This window comes from Otolemur garnettii, unplaced genomic scaffold, assembly GCF_000181295.1.
Source record: "Otolemur garnettii isolate 467f Iridium unplaced genomic scaffold, OtoGar3 scaffold00027, whole genome shotgun sequence".
NCBI classification, from domain to species: domain Eukaryota; kingdom Metazoa; phylum Chordata; class Mammalia; order Primates; family Galagidae; genus Otolemur; species Otolemur garnettii.
Genome location: NW_003852422.1, coordinates 394,696 through 412,052, shown reverse-complemented (window position 1 = coordinate 412,052; position 17,357 = coordinate 394,696). Strand labels below are relative to the sequence as shown.

Genomic DNA, 17,357 nt, shown 5'->3' with positions numbered 1-17,357 from the left:
GGCCTGAACGTGGCTAGAGCACTGTGGCCTGTCTGACACTGGTTTGGGAGCCTGGCTAGGCCTGGGCTCCTCTGGGCTATGGGCTCAGACCACCCCATAGGAGGGCTGTCTCAAGCATCCCACCTCCCAACATCACCTGGGAACCCAGAAGAACTTTGTGATACTGTCACCTCTGCGCATTTTCCTCTCTGGGTTTCACAGCTAGTCTCAGCGGGGGCTCCTCTGGAAATCGCCATACACAAGCTAACAGTATGTGCCCTTTGGAGGAGGCAAATAGCCCCCTGTAATTATTGCATGCTGAATAATGCAGCGCATTTTCCATGGTCTTCAAACTGCTGAGAGGAAGCAAGTTGATTCAAAAGCTGGAGGACCTGTTGGAGGTGGGCGTTCCAGCGTGGCCAGGCGGCATTTCAGTTTATGTTCACATGGTTGGGATTGTTAGTTGTGCGTTTTTTGTTTTTTTTTAAGTTGGGGATTCATTGAGGGTACAAGAAACCAGGTTACACTGATTGCATTTGTTAGGTAAAGTCCCTCAGTAGTGCCTTCTTGATCCTTTGTACAAATTATTTTTCTTCTGATTAATGTAGTTTTTCATCTTGTCTTTTTAAAAAACTGTCACATCCCTGGATATTGCAGTTTTACCACGGCATTGTTTTTTACTAGCGGTCAGATTCGTTAGCATGCTGCTACACAACCTAACCCAGCAGAGTGCCAGCTGGTCTCAGCAGGTGGGGGACACACCTATAGATGGGGAAGGAGACCTAGAGTTTCAGGCACCCAGGCTCCGTCTCCACCTTGCGCAGGGGTCCCATAGTGGCCCGGCTGTGTCTACAAACATCTATGTGTCCGTGAATAGCTGCCTCTGCCTATGTCGATGGAGCTCTTTGTGTTTGTTCCTCTCACTTCATTAATGAGAGTGATGCCACTCTGCTGCCTCTGACAGTTCCGTTTGAGGTCAGTGAGAATCTCTATGGTGGGTTATATGGTTTGTGGCATCAAAATAGAAGAAAATTCCACACTTGAAGTAAAAATGTGTATCAGTCTGTTCTAAACATTAAACATTTAATATCATTAACACAAAATTTGTTTGTGAGGCCGATAACCAAGTTAGGTATTAACCCTAAATAATCCAAGAGCTAACTGGTGGTGCAGGCACCTGAGACTCAGGAAGGCTTTTCTCTAGCCAGAGGACCCATAGTGGCCTATGGGGGAGACAGCCTGTTACTGTGTCTCCTGTCTCTGCCCTGTGGCAGCCCCAGCCACACAGAACCACACTGCTTGCTCGGGAGCTCAGACCCTGAGGAACCTGGGATGGGCCCTTATACTGTGTGGGGACCAACACATGCCCAGGCTCACTCTGAGAACACAGACCAGAGCCCAAGAAACATCAGGCTGTGAGGCCCATAGCAGGCAGGTGCTGGGACCCACAGTCCCATAGGACAATGCTCAGTGTGTCAAGGGTACAGTCAAGAGTTCGCCACCTACCAGAGACAGGAAACAGTGGCGAATTTCAAGGGAAAAGACAACCAGTGCTGGCCCTGAAGTGGACCAGACACAGGAATTGTAGGGCAGGATCTTCAGAGCAGCTCCGTGTTTGCTGGAAGGGGATTGGGGATTGTCTTGGAGTAAAAGGGAAGATCAGGCTTCTCAGCTGAGAGATGGAAGAGGAGCCGGGTGGAAGCAGCAAGGGCAGGTCCTGAAATGCACCAAGGAGCTTGCTGGGAGCAGAGGCAGCTGAGGGGTGGGGGTGGGGGGGCACTGGGCAGACCCATGAAGAGAGCAGTACAGACTACCTGTGTGGGGAACAGCAAGAAAACAGGCTGAAGAAAGTGACCAGAGCTTTGGAAATTTCTGCACAATACCAACAATGTAACATTTGTGTCATGGATTCCCAACAGAGATTAACACAGGAAAAAAATACTTGAAATAATGCCTGAAAAGTTACAAACTTTGGTGAAAGACAAATTTACTGCTTTCTCTTGTACAGGCTTGTTTGGCCGGCCACAGGGCGTTATTCTCCTATATCTTGTTTTGTCCTATGGGTTCAGTTGAGTAGGCCGTGAGGGATAGGTGGAGACTTTGTTTCTGGTGTAGAGATGGCAAAGGCCCGGTCACAGGGATGTGTGCTCCTTGCTGTGTAGACTGCACAGGGGAGGGAGGGGTGGAGGGTAGTGTGGATGTTACCCAGGTGCTCGTTGGAAGCTGAGCATATGGAGTTTCTAATGCTAGGTGTATTGTGAGTATTTTGTGAGCAGTGAGTATTTGCAAAACTTTAACTTTGATTTCCTGACAACTTAAAACTTTTCTGTATGCACTGTCTCCAGGTGGTTTGGGGACAGCCATACTCACTGTGTTCCTCTGTGTGGCCTGTGTCATGTCAGGTGGACAGCAACTACCATTCTTCTGTAGTTACAATCTAAGGTTAAGGTTGAGCAGCAGGGCTGCAGGTGCTGCTCGGCTAAGGGCATTGTGGGCATCCAGGGAAGCATGGACTTGGGTGGGTGTGCAGCCCTCCCAAGTTGTGTTTCCAAAGAAAAGTCAAGTCAGGCTCGGCGCCTATAGCTCAACCGGCTAAGGCGCCAGCCACGTACACCTAAGGTGGCGGGTTCGAATCCCCAGCCTGGACCCGCCAAACAACAATGACGGCTGCAACCAAAAAATAGCCGGGCGTTGTGGCGGGCGCCTGTGGTCCCAGCTACTTGGGAGGCGGAGGCAGGAGACTCGCTTGAGCCCAGGAGGAGGTTGCTGTGAGCTGTAATGCCACGGCACTCTACCCAGGGGGACAGCTTGAGGCTCTGTCTCAAAAAAAAAAAAGAAAAGTCAAGTCAGAGGGTTCTGAGTGTCTCACGTGCTGCTGCCTTTTGTTTGAAGTCTGATTACAGTTCCTGTCCTGGACTTTCTACTTTCAGGTAGTTAACAAATTTTGGCCCTGAAAAATAACTTAAATGAAGGTAATTGTAGAAAACGATATTTTATTATTGTGGTAGTGAGATAGGATTCCTGCCCTCCTGCCTCTGTCACCTCTGCTGATCTGAACACCTGCCTGAGGGAAGGAGGTGGCACAGGGCGGACTGGGGGCCTGGCAGGAGCCAGGATCCTCCAGAATGAGTATGAGTCACACAAGGTAGAGCAAAGCTCATTACTGTGTTTTACATTGATCTGGTAGGGCCCAAGCACCTGCTGATGGTTAAGGCCCCTGTACAAAGGCGATGATTGGTCAGAACCCAGGAGCCCATGACCTGTGTGGCTTCTAAGTCACAAGGTTCCAAATACACAGATGGATGTTTAGGAACTTTGTTATTATTGAATAGCAATAATTTTTTCTTCCGTGTCTGATTTGTGCTTTTTAACCTCAGTTGTTACTTGATCTTAATTTATATCCTGGTTGATCAAAATCCTTGAGAATGAATTATTTTTGTACGTTGTATTATCCAATCAAAGAAAGTTATTGATGATAATAAGAAAAAACCTTAGGAAAAAGCAAGCCTAATGATAAGGTCATTCTTAAGATAGTTAAAGCTTCCTTTTTCAATAGGGCATTTAGACTTGGTTTGACCTTTCTTTTATTAAACTGATAAAACTGGCAAGAGTGCTTATTTCTCATTGGGCTCTGAATATTGTTAAAAGTTTTGGTGATTTGGGTGCTAGTGAATTAAAGTTTCACTATATGTGAAAACACAAATTATGAAGGTATTTATCTTCTGTTTCCTAAAAGATTTGTAGCAATTTTCTCCTACATAGAGAACTTTCTTGGTGAATTCTAGAGCATGTGATTTGCATAAGTCATTTTTGGAACATATGTGCTGCCTGCAGCCACGTCTGGAGTGAAGTGTTTGGCTCCTGTGAGAAGTAATTTCTAAATGCGTTAAGTTTGTTTTCCAAGCTTTGGTTTTTTTTTTTTTTTTCTTTACATGTCATTAAAATTTTTCTTTATAAAGCCTTCAAAGTGTTCTGTTCATAAAAATATCTTTTCAGTTGACATCATTCCTCTTAAACAACACCGTATTAGCCTCAGTACCACATAGCGCATTACCACACACTTAACAGCTCAGAAAAACAGTTTCTGTTTTTGGGAATCTGAGCACAGGGAACAGGGTCTTCCAGACAGGGTCTTGGGCCTGCATGTCCTGTCCCTTCCCAGAGCTCAGTCCTCCTGGCACACTGTGAGTGGAGGATGCAGGCCTTCACCCCAAGGCTGCCCCCCCCCCATCCTGCTGAGCGCTGCACCCTGGGCCAAGCATGGAGGTAGCTGGTCCTTCCCGGTCCACAGGGGCCTCTCCTGTGCCTCTGGACTGACTCCAGGGCCAGCACAAGCTGTGTCCAGAGTTTCTCTCTCCAGTAATGTTCTATGTGCAGCATGCAGGAGGCCTGAGCACTGCCTGCCACCTCCAGGTGTGTCTTTTAGCCACTGAGATGGACCATGGACACCCACTCTTGAGTCTGGGGTAGACCCTTCTGTTCTATTCCCTGTTTCCAAACATCACTGGAGCAGAAATTTAACTTTAATGTACCTATAAATGCTTTCAATTTTATTAGCAGAAAATAGAGCATATCATAGAGAATGACTGGGACATTTGCTCTTTGGGCCAAGGAGAGAAATACATTTATTATGTTGGCTCCAAATACCTTTTGTGTGATGTAATTTCAGGTTCAATAGAAATGTGTTCTTGAGGCTAGAGCTTATAATTCATGTAATTGGTGGTTTGAATGATGGCTTCTCAGTAGAGGGTTTGCATCTGTCCATCTGCTGAAGCTGGTTTGGAATAATTCATTCATGAGTGTTTCTGCACATACATACATGTACCCATCTCTAATTGCAACCAATTTTTGTAACAAATTAATTTCTGCAAGGGCAGGACTCCGCACCCCTGTTTGTCAGACCTCCTCTTCCAGGTTTTCACATGATAATGGGAAGGTGAAGAGGAGCAAGTGCTGGGACCCTACCAGGGCTGTAGTCCTGCAGACATGCCACCCCCTCCCCAGCACCCCTAGGTGGTCTGGTTCACGGAGCCTCTCAGGCTGGCGTCTCCTCTGCCCCCATCAGCGTCACCATCTGCTGCATCTGCTCTTCATGCTTATGTTGGCCTTTGCACCTTGCTGCTTCCATCCCTTCTCCTTCCTCTTTATCCCTGGCCCCATACTCCCTTTTCTCACACAGAGGTCAAAGTGCTGCTAAGAGGGTTTTTTGTTGGTTTTTTGTGTGGTTTCTCTTTTTTTGGGGGGGGGGTGGTTATTATGTTTTGTTTTGAGACAGGGACTTACCCTATCCCAAGCTAAAGTGCCATGGCATCAGCCTACCTCATAGTGATCTCTAACTCCTGGGCTCAAGAGATCCTCCTGCCTCAGCCTCCCCAGTGGCTGAAACTACAGGTGCCCACCACAATGCCAGGGTAATTTTTTTGTTTTTTGGAGAGATGGTGTCTAGAACTTCTGGCCTCAAGCAGTCCTATTGTCTTAACCTCCTAGAGTCTTGAGATTACAGGCCTGAGCCACCAAAATATTGTGATGCTACAGTGGTGTGAAAGTGTTGCATCTGTATTTCAAATTTAAAACTTTTTGTAATGTTATTATATAGTAGGCTTTGTGCTAGATGATTTTGCCCGCTGTGGGATAATGTAAATGTTTTGAGTATATTCGAAGTAGGCAAGGCTGTGCTGTTCAGTTGGTCAGTTGCGTGAGATACATTTTCACCTTGTCTATGAGCTCGTCAGGACCAAACTGTGATGAGTTGAGGAGCTTCTGTAGTTCAGGTAACTTGTTCAAAAAGTACAGACTTTTTCACACAAGAATAGTCTGGAAAAATACATGTCATTCTGAAATACAGTAGAATCTCTGTAAGCTGACCACCTGAGGGACTGTACCAAATTGTCAACTCACGGAGGTGGTCACCAGAAGGAACAAGGCCACTACACTGACACGTGTGATGCCGCACATCCTGGTCAGTGAAGGAGGCGGTCAGCTGTGGAGCTTTTACTGTGTTTTTGTGAGTCAAGCAGAGTGAGGGAGAAAAAAATTTAAGCACAGTGTAGATATATTCAGATTTCGACGGGTACCTGTGATTCAGCCTGTACAAAGTGTGTCTCTAGACCTTCAGACGATTGTCAGGGTGAGCACGCACATTTGTTAAGGGTCCACCAAGCTCAGGGTCCACCAAGCTCAGGTGCTGGCAAGGACGTCTGAGGCCCTTTTCAGGGGATATGCTAGGGCCCTCGTGTTGAGGCTTCTTCAGGGTGGCTAAGTCACTGCAGCTTCCCTGTGGCCATCAACTTTAACTTTGAGGGAGACTGGAGTGGCCCTGGTGTCCTACCTTTCTCAGGCCCTCATGCCCTCCCTGCACCTGTGCTCTGAGAGGGGATCCCCAATTGCTGACCATTGGCTGACCTGCCACATGATAGCCCTGAAACTTCACAGCCATCCACAGGGTACTTAGTAGGGAGCAGCTGGGGCTAGGCTTGGCCTCTGCTGTGAGGGCTTTCAAGCTCCACCCACACCTGGGGAGGGGGGGTCCTGGTCATCCTCATTCCCTCCCCCAGGGAAAACAAGCAGTGCAGCTCCTCCCTGGGGCTCTGTGGGGTCTCTGCCCCTCCAAAGTTCTGGAGACTGAGGACCGTGGTTCCCTCCTGGAAATCCATGTGAATAGGTTGAGGGATGACTCGCTAAAGTGAACTTTTTTGAGACAAGAGTTTCACTATGTTGCCCTTGGTAGAGTGCCGTAGCATCACAGCTCACAGCAACCTGAAACTCTTGGGCTTAAGCGATTTTCTTGCTTCAGCCTCCCTAGTAGCTGGGACTACAGGTGCCCACCACAACACCCGGTTTTTGTTTTTGTTTTTTTGGTCACAGTTGTCATTGTTTAGCAGGCCCCGGCCAGGCTGGAACCTGCCAGCCTCACTGAGGTGAACTTTAAATGCCTACCCTGGGTACTCACCATAAAGCCCGCCTGTATATGGAAAACAGCCTCGCCTCTGCTGGAGGGATGCTCTGGGCTAGGTGGGTCCCCAGCTTAGTGCCCTCATTCCTCTAGGGCTGGCTGTCAATCCGTGTCTGAGAATCATGGATTGAGCATGTGGCCGGTGCCTGCGGGTGGGGTGGGTGTGTTCCCAGGACATCAGCAGAGTCTGTAGCCCCACTCTCCCTTTGGCAGGTGGATGACATCCTGGGCGAGGGCAGCGACGACAGCGACAGTGAGAAGAAGCAGCCAGGAGAGCAGGAGGAGGAGCTGGAGGGCCGGCGGCAGGCCAGGACAGCGGGGGCCCGGAAGGGGCTGGCAGCAGGGGCATCCTCCCCCAGCGAAAGGAACTCAGCCCGTGGGACTAGGTAAGGGTGGGGCCAAAGGGGTCAGGTGAGGGTGGGGTAGGGTGGGGTGAGGAGGAGGGCGGGGGCAGCGCAGGCTCCTGCCTAGTCTGACTTCCTTAGTACTTATGCAGAGGCTGGGGCACCAACTTCCTGGTAGTTGAACTGGGTGACTTTTAGTGCCCCCAGAACTTAATTGCCAATACCCTGCTGTTGACCAGAAGCCTCACCAGTAACGTAGTCAATTAACACATACTTAAGAAATATGGGGAAGAAAACATTAAGATGAGGAAGGGAAGATACCTTTACTGTCATCACATGGAGGTGGATCCTCACAAAGTCTCCGTCCTGGTCTCAGTGTCAGGAGGCTGGAGAGCAGGAGGGGTGGTCTTGCTGTCTAGGGTCAGACACAGAAGAAATTCCATGTGTAGGTATGCCCATGCAGTTCACACGTGTGTTCAGGGCCAGCTATGTGCATTGAGTCTCATCAATAAACAAAATGGGCACTGCCTTCTTGTTCTGGCTTCTGTATTGGGTTGGTGCTAGTAAGATTTGGGATGTACCATTTTCACAGGAAACAGAATGGGAAGGGAAGAAGAGAAGCCTACAGGCAGAAGGCAGAGATCACGCTCATCAAATAAGAGATTATGTAACACTTACAAACCATTGCGTTCACAGCTGTTCTGGTGGTAGGAGGAAGCTCAGAAGCAGGCCTTCCCCAGGTGGGCATCGCATCACTGTGCCGATCCACTCTGTAATTAGGGCCAGGAAGCCTCAGTTTGGTCATTCTGCTGTGTTTTATGGGCTTGTTTGACTTTTGTGGTTTTAGAATTTTAGATGAAAAGATTTTGTCAGATTCAGCCTTGCTTTACCAAGACCCAGCACAGAGCTGACTTCCATGGTCACAGGACCAGCATCTTTGGTCAGGGCTCACCTTAAACCACCTGCCCCACTCCGCATCTCTCCTTTCCCATGATGCACATTACTCGCAGAGGAGCTTTTGTATGGACTTCTCTGTGCATAGTAGACAGTGTGGGTGCACAGCTCACATGCTCTAGTCAGCTGTTAATTTCTGTCACTCTCAAGGTTAGGGACCTCCTTCCTTTACCAAGGTATTTGGGGTATGTGGCTGTCTCCTTACATCTTATCCCTGTTTACAGACAACAGAACCAGAGTGTGGGTTTTTGAAATTTTTTTCCAGTATTTTTATTTGAAATCAGGTAAGGTATGTTTTAGTTTTCTAGTTTACTTTTAGGTTTCACGGTGATTCTTAGCCATGTATGACAACACATTCCACACTGAAATCAGGCTGGGTTTTCACATGTGTGCTCTGGCTGGCAGCACATCATGCTAATTCTGCACTGCCAAGCTGTTCTGCAGAATCTTAATATCACTTGAGCTTGAAAATGAGTTTTAACAGGAGGAAAGTTGTATTTTTTTACTTGTGTACTAAGAATCGATTTGTTCTCTGAAGTTGGCAAACATCAGATGCCTGCTGTATGCGTGCGTGTGGCAGTTTTCTGGGCACTTTCATTCAGTAAGGTAAATCTTTAAGATAAAAAATCAAGTATGCCTTTGAAAAGCATCTCCCCAAACAACGTCTTTTCAAAACGTTCAAGATACCCATAAGCACACTGTCACCACCACGTAGATCTGGTGCTCAGCCTGCTTCTCAGCGAGATTATTCTCACTCGTGACACAGTAGCTAAGGTAGCTCACAGAAGGCCACTCTCCGTGTCAAGGCTAGTGGAGAAGTGAAACATTTAATTAACTGCCAAAAGACACAGCACATGGTTGCTGGTGACTGTCACATTGAAGTCGAGACAATGCAAGTGGTAGTGTCCATCATTTTTTGACAGTGATGACAGCCAAAGCCTGTTCTCTGAACATTAGAGATTTTAGGCCTGTCCTGTCTGTTACACTGGACCTTAAAGGCTCAACCTCCTGACACAAGCACCCAGTTACTGACCCCAGCTCTTCATGGGATGTACTATCGGCCTGCCCTGCTGACTTTGGACAGCACAGCTCTTCCCAAGCTTCTGCCTCTTTTCATCTGGGAGATTCATCTGCTTCCATGCTTATGCACACACTGACGCTGCCCAGTAAGGCTCCAGATGCTAACATGTTGAAGTTGTTCATCTTTGGTAATTAATCAAGCAAGTATTCTTTCAGAGAGAAAAAAAAAAATATTTGAAGAAATAATGGCTAAAAACCTATCAAGTTGAATAGAGAACATTATGTCCCAAAAGCTCAATAAACTGCAGGTAGGATGAGCGCAAAGATCCACACGCAGACGCATTGTTTTGAGACGCCAGCAGGCTCCAGTGGCCGTGTGCCTAAGAGAGACCCCACCAGGGCAGGAGGGTGCTGTGGAGCTCATCAGGACCTGTGGACATCGGCAAGAGAGAATGTGCATATACAAAGGCTCGGAAAAAACTGTCAACAAAGACTTCTGTATCCAGCAAAACTATCTCAAAAGTGAAGGCAAGCCTTTCCCAGATAAAAACTGAGAATTCACTGCTAGTTACCTGACCAAAAATAGTAGGGGAAGCTTGTCAAGCTGAAACATGTGGGCCTAGATGGAGATCTGAAGCCACGTGAACAAATAAAGAGCACTTAGCAATTATGTAGTTACACAGGACGGTTTGAATACATGTTTCTCCCCTTCTCTTAATTGATACAAAAAGAAATACGGTTTTATGGCATAAAACTGGTTGTGTGCGGTTGCTTTGTTGGGCCCATAATGTATAGAAATGCAGTATGTTTGCCAGAGGAGATAGGTGGGCAGGGAGCTGTCTTGGATAAGGGAATGACAACAGATGGTGAATGATCTGCAGGAAGGAGTGAGGCGAGCCAGAAATGGTGAGTGAGCAGGTTGATGTAACCAGCGCTGAGTGTGTGCTCCCCTTTCCTCCCTCAGCTTCTCTAGGAGACAGAGAATGATGGAGACTCAGGATTGCAGCAATGTGGTGCTGGCTCTTTGGCAGGCAGAGGTGACATCCTAATGGTGATAGCACAGAAGTGGGGATGAGATGGAGCTCTGTAGAATTGGTGCTGTGTCTCTTAACTGGAGTTAAGCTAGTGTAAATCTGATCGTGTAAGATATTTATGGTAAGCCCTAGGGCAACCACTAAGGAAATAGCTTGGGAGGCACCTGTGGCTCAAGGAGTAGGGCGCCGGCCCCATATGCTAGAGGTGGCAGGTTCAAACCCAGCCCCAGCCAAAAACTGCAAAAAAAAAAAAAAAAAAAAAAAAAAAATTAATAACTAAGGCAATAGCTCAAAAAATATGTAGTGGGGAAAAAATCTCTAAAATGTTACATTAGGGGATATTCATCTGATTAAAAAGAAAGCCATGAAAGGGGAACATGAATAAAATATATACAATACAAAGAAAGAACAAAAAGTAAAATGGCAGACATAAAGTTAAGGATATCATCCACATTAAATGTGAGAAGCTAAGTAATCCCATCCAAAGGCAGGAATTGGTGGGCTGATTAACAACACAACCTAGTACTATTTATAGGATGCACACTTTCACTTCAAACATACAAATAGATTGAAAGTAAAGTGATTTAAAAAAAAAATACTTATCAGGGTGGTGCCTGTGGTCAAAGGAGTAGAGCGCTGGCCCCATATACCAGAGGTGGCGGGTTCAATTCCGGCCCCAGCCAAAAACTGCGGGAAAAAAAAAAAAATCAAATAGCAACCACAGAAAAACTAAATTGACAACTAATATCAGAGAAAACAATTTAAAACAAAAGTATCACTAGAAGTAAAGGACATTTTATATGGCATCCAGCAGGTCCCCTACTGCTGACATCAGGGAGTGCCCATGGTGCCTGCACTCGCCTTACCCCGTGAGCGTGTCTGAAAAGCAGGCCACTTGGCACAGCACAGGCCACATGCAGCCCCAGCACTGTCACTCAGTCAAGTGACCTTGCTCTGTGTGCACTTGATGTTCCCTCCTTCCACCAGACAGATAAGCCTGGTTGTGACCCACAACTTGAAACATGTCTCCTTCATGAGTGTTTGATCCTCCTGAGGCTGGTGCTGGTATAGAACTCTAGTCTGTGTGTCTGCTGTGCACACTGAGTGTGCCTTTCTGGAGCAAACTAAAGGCTGCGCACTGTGACAGCACTGGGAGTTGGGGCTCGCATATCCACTATTCACATCCATGTTCTTGCTTTATTCTACATTGGATTTGAGATACATTTTCAAACTTTTAAAAAAGAAATTTTTTTTGAGACATAGTCTCACTCATAGTAGAGTGCTTTGGCGTCCCAGCTCATGGCAACCTCAAACTCTTGGACTCAAGTGATTCTTTTGCCTCGGCCTCCCAAGCAGCTGGGACTACAGGCGCCTGCCACAACGCCCAGCTATTTTTTGTTGCAGTTGTCATTGTTTAACTGACTTGGGCCAGTTTCAAACCTGTCAGACTCGGTGTATATGGTTGGCACTGAAACTGCTGTGCTACTGGTGTTGAGCCTAGAAATTTTTCCAAAATTAATGTGTTAATATTTCTCTGGGGAGCTGTACAGCTAGTTGTAATGACAAAAGACACATCTGTCCTATTATCCTAAGAGGGTGTGAAGCCACCGTCACTTGCAGGCATTTACCAGCCAAGGCTTGTGGCTGCTTCTTATATTTGAGGTAATTTTCAATTACTACTATTCATTTGTGTTTTTTGTTTGTTTGTTTGTTTGTTCGAGACAGAGCCTCAAGCTGTCTGCCTAGGTAGAGTGCCGTGGCATTACAGCTCACAGTGGCCTCCAACTCCTGGGCTCAAGCAAGTCTCCTGCCTCAGCCTCCCAAGTAGCTGGGACCACAGGCGCCTACCACAATGCCTGGCTATTTTTTGGTTGTAGCCGTCATTGTTGTTTGGTGGGCCCAGGCTGGATTCGAACCCGCCACCTTAGGTATATGTGGCTGGTGCCTTAGCCACTTGAGATACAGGCGCCCAGCCTATTCATTTGTGTTTTAAAATACTGTGCTCCAAACACTGTCTAATGAAGAATAAAGGATCCAAGTTGTCCCTAGTACTGTCTTTACACACGTGACTGCAAAGCCATGAGGCCACAGGGCTGGATGGGCTCTGGGAGGAGGATGCACTGGCCCCTGCTTCTCCTTGCCCTCATGCAAAATGTCCACCCCTGTATTTCAGTAAAAGTCCTTTATTTCTATTTCTATTTTTTTTTTTTTTAATGAGATAGTCTCAATCTGTTGCCCTGGGTAGAGTGCCTTGGCAACATCACAGCTCATGGCAACCTCTTACTCTTGGGCTCAAGGGATCTCCCACCTCAGCCTCCCAGAGTGCTGAGACCTCAGGTTGTAAGCCACTGGGCCTGACTCAAAGGCCCTTTATTTCTAAAATGTATGAAAACCCTTTTTCTGAGCCTCTTAACAGAAATTGTATGGGATCCAGATCCTGGTCTGTGAGACGCTGGCCTCCTCAATGTCGGAGGGGAGTGGTAGTGCCTGCCTCGCAGGTCTCTTAGGGATGCTGAAGGAAATGGCGCCCCATCCGACTGGCCCTCACACAGCATCACCACTGTGGTTCCTGGGAGACCTGCTTGTGGCAGAGCCCATGCAGCACCAGCAGGTTGGACCCACATCTCAGATGTCCTGGGATCACTGAAGTATCTATTTTAAGAAATAGCTCTCTTGTTTATTTGAAATGTGGTTTTTCAGCTGCCTCTGTGGCATGAAACAATATTCCAAGTTTGAATATTCCTCGTACCGCCCACACAACTCTGAACTGTCTTTTAAAAAATCAGATCGACCTTCAGCAAAGTGAGGGATAAGTGCAGAAATGCTGTATTTTTACTTTCCCTTCTCTTTTTTAGGCACTTTAGCTGTTTTTAGTAAAAGTGGATGCTTGACAAAACAGGAGGCCTCCACACTTGGAGCCAAGACAAGCCGCTATGCTGTCAGCTGGGGAGGGAGGCCCCCAAGGCTCCAGCCACGCACTTGGGTGGCAGGAACTTGGCGTGGCATTGTGGAGAGGGATGCCTGTTGGAGCTCATCACATCGCAGTTGATGTTTCAGATTAACATGGGAGTTGGTTCCTAAACTAAGTGACAGTTTGTGACTGAACTTTAAAGTTCCAGGTTAGTCATCAGAATGGTACTGCTGCATTTGAGCGACAGGAAGTTGGTGTTAACACTTGACAGTGCCCAGTTATGAGGTTGGAAGACCCAAGTGGAGCTAGTGTGTGGAAGCCATGCTGGGTCTGTCGCACTCCTGCCAGCCCATCTGACTAGTCTTAGATGCGCATGCACAGAGATCAAAACCAGGAAGAGGTGAGCAGTTCACAGGTCGACTCAGTAAGGTGTCTGCTTTAGGAAACTCTTGAAACCACCTTCCTCTGAACACCGCTACAGCCAGCACAAAAGACCCCGTGATCAGACGTGGCTGCCCCACACAAGCAGCTGACTTCCCTGCTTTGGGTCTGACACTGTCTACCCAGAGACTATGTCGGGTCCCCAAGACGTGCCCTTGCTTTCCACCAATCTCAGTTCCAGGCCTCTGGAGCTTCTGACCTACTGGCTTCAGATGGGGGTTCCCATGACCCCTCTTTGGGCTCCATTTTTTTGCTGGAGCAGCAGAGCTCAAGGACCTCACTCTTGCTTCTGTAGTGTGTTACCACAGGCATCACAAAGGGTGCAGTGAAGAGATTGGGGGAGGGGAGCAACGTGGGGAAGGGGCACAGCACGCTTCATTATATAGGCCTGACACCCATGTAGAAACACCCATGTAGACTTCATTATGTAGGCCTGACACCCCACAGACCCAGGTGCACAGAGCCGTGTGATCTGAGCCAGCAAGGCCGCCTGCAGCATGCTCCCTGGCCACTCTACAGTGTCCTTTGGGTGTGGTCAGGGCCCTTTGGGATGAGGGTCTTTGGAGCACAGTCCCAGAATCCTGCCTTGGGCAGGTGAAGGGAGGACAAGAGAAGGTCAGAGAGAGCTGTGTCCTGAGGCCTAAACCTCTCCAGCATTTTGACTGTGAGAGTTAGGAGGTAGAGGCCATGGACGAAAACCAGCATGTGTCCCAACACCACAGCACTGTGGAGGTGAAGCCCACTGCAGGCCATCCTCACCAGCATGCAAGGAGACAGTCTGCTTGGTGCTGCTCTAATTGAAGAGACCCTCAAGTCAGCATAGACAGCTTGCCTGGCTCAGCTCACACAGTTTGGTGTCAGACAAGAGCAGGCCTTGAGTGTGAATCGTGAACAAGTGGGACCAGTAGCCTGAAGTGTTTCTCTGAGGAATTGTAGCAGGAAATGGAAGGTGGCTTTATCAGAAGGACCCTGAGTACAGCACATTTGAGCCAGCAGCTGCTGAGAGATGGATGTGTCTGGCAGTAAAGTGGGCCAAGGAAGAGCAAGGTCGTGGCCAGAGGTTTGGGAGATGTTGGAGGCATTTTGCTAGAGGCACTTGTCTAGAGGTCCAGTAGCATTTACTGGTCATGAGAGTTGTTCGCCAAAGTGCTGGCAGGAAATGCCAGGAGAACTTCACAAGAGGGCCCTGCTCCCCCACAGCACCTCTGCCCCTCCTCCCATCACAGGGCAGCTGGTGAGTGACCATAGGTGTCACCAGGTGCACTCCATTGGCTCCTGTGCATCTGTTGAGGACGCCCTTTTGTTAGTAATGTGGAAGAGGCTGCAGTCACAGTGAAGTTGCCAAGACCTTCGGTGCTTTGGGAAGGGAATAAATGGCTGATGTCACCACGTCAGAGTGTCCTGATTTGATGGAGTTTATGTTGAGAAAGAAAGTTTGTTTTTATTTTTATCTTTTAATTCTACTTTCCACAAACTTTTTCAAATCTCTTTGTAGACCTAAGTATAAAACTGAAGCTTTCAGAAGATGACAAAATCTTTGCGACTGCTTGACACAATGATTTTTTAGTTACGATAGTAAAAGTTCTAGCCATAAAAGAAAACAACTTCTGCCTCACAAAAAGAAAACTGTTAAGACAATGAAAAGATACCCAGAGGCTGGAAGGAAATGTGCCTGGCACATCTCTGAAAGGAGCTCTTTATATGGAATGGACCTGTTAGAGGGAGCACGGGCAGGTCACAGCCTAAAAACCATGGGCCAAATCTCCTACAGACCCTTGATCCAGGAAAGTGCATGGCAAACCAGCCCACCGCAGGTGCCAAGAGGAGCAGAAGGGCTTAGCCTTGTTCAGCAGCCATGGGTTGCGTTAAGGTACAACTACAGCTCACTCGTGTGTCTGTGTGTGCAAGCTGCTAGAGGCTCACGGCAGAGAACAGACACTGACTGCAGACCTCCCAGGGTGAAGACCAGGACACGGTGGTGGCTACTGGAGCCCTGGCTGCTGTCACTGGTACTCACTGCCTGTGGGGCACAGTCAGAAATGGGCAGGACATGGCCCAAGGGAAGGTGCCTCTGAGGCCACTGCTCTTCCACAGGCTCATTCTGTGGACTCTGGCCCTTCATCCTGGTGTTTGGTGATTTCCTTGAAAACCCTGAACCTCCTTTGTACCACCGTTGCCTTAGTGGGGAAATTAAACTCCATTTTCATCATCGTTACTTGTATTCCTTTACAGTCTGTTTTCAGACACTAATTTAAGAAATTCTGCTTTTTCATCAGTTTTGAATCTAACCACCTCCTCACTTTTGTATGACAATTAAAAGTAAACTTTTTTTCTGTAAAAAATATTTATTCCAGCTGGAATAAAAATGATGAATTCATTTAAAATTTGGACCAGTAGGATGTGTAGCTTATAAAATGACCCCACAGATCCAGGACTGCCAGCATGTGGGGGTAGGGACTGTGCTTGGCTAGCTCTGTGGTGTGTGCTGCTGTGACTAGCGGGGCATGTGCTGGTTCCTGACAGCCGGCTCTCACCTTGGGGTTTGCCTTTTAAAGGGATTTCTCAGGATGTGTCTGAGGGCCCCCCCAGTGTCCTGTCTGAGCCCCACCCCCACGCCAGTGTCAGAGCCCCCGCATCTAATACTGGATTTGCTTCTCTTCAGAGGCCATAAGAGGAAGCTGAACGAGGACGACGCCAGCGAGTCCAGTAGGGAGTCCAGCAATGAGGACGAGGCCAGCAGCTCAGAGGCGGACGAGATGGCAGCCGCACTTGAGGCGGAGCTGAACGACTTCATGTGACACCATCCCAGCAGCCAGGCTGGAGGCGTGTACCAGCCGTGCCCAGCCTCCACTCGGCTTCCTCTCCTCCAGAAAGACGTGTATATTTTGTAGATCTCCACATACAGAAACACGTTATTTTCCTGAGAAATGGGTGTTTTTAAGAAGTTTTACTACAGGAAAGTCTACTTTTGTAAGCAACAGCGTGCACGGGGAGTTGGTGCTGTGCCAAAGAGCTGCAGTGCCACAGGGCCTGGAGCGGGTGGGCGGCATGCGAGCCCCCTATGTACCAGCACATCTGTGGGCAAAGACTGGCTAGACGGTCCTGTGGCAACAACTGGGCTCTTGTCCTGCCTTTCACAGCAAAGCCATCAGAGTCTGAGATGATTCTTGTACACTCAGAGCAGCACACACGTGCACGGAACATGCAGCCAGGTGGGCCCCACTGTTTCAGAGTGACTGTGACCTGTGGGGCCCACAAGCAGCCTGACTGCCATCGGGCATCCCCCACTGGGTGTCAGGCATAAAGGGGGTGTCTCTCTGGGGCGGCATTAACTGCTTTGAGAGTCTTATGTAAAATTTCTGTGTGTCTGTTTTATATCCCACCCGCCAAATGTTCAATAAAAGTCCTTTTTGTAAGTTCTGTGGGTGCTGCAGCTGCCAATGCTCGGCCTTCTCTCCCGTCCGACAGCTCGTTCTCCAAGACAGTCATAACCAGGGAGGCATTTTCTAAAAGACTAACTCAAAACTTTGAGAATACAAAAGATCTTTGTTTCTAATTATGAGATATATGAAATCAGACCTGGGACACTAAGGCCCAGAGGTAGCCCCAACCCCGGAGCTCACTGCAGTTGCACACCCTATCCCCAGGCCTGGTGTTTGAGGTCTCAGCCCATCGTCCCCTGGTCTGGTGTTCTAGGTCTCAGCCTGTCCCCAAACCTGATG

General features: G+C 48.0%; 1 protein-coding gene across 2 annotated transcripts in view; it reads left to right on the top strand.

The window, feature by feature from the left end:
* Positions 1-17,033, top strand: part of CTDP1 (CTD phosphatase subunit 1) — a 65,603-nt gene extending 48,570 nt beyond the window's left edge. The window contains exons 12-13 of one of the 2 annotated variants that reach the window (XM_012804263.2): positions 7,145-7,317; positions 16,298-17,033. In XM_012804263.2, coding sequence (XP_012659717.1) covers positions 7,145-7,317; positions 16,298-16,433 — 309 coding nt within the window. In that variant the 3' untranslated portion in view covers positions 16,434-17,033. The remainder of the gene's footprint in view (positions 1-7,144; positions 7,318-16,297) is intronic. The other variant, XM_023512410.1, reaches the window with a different exon arrangement.
* The last annotated feature ends 324 nt before the right edge of the window (positions 17,034-17,357 follow it).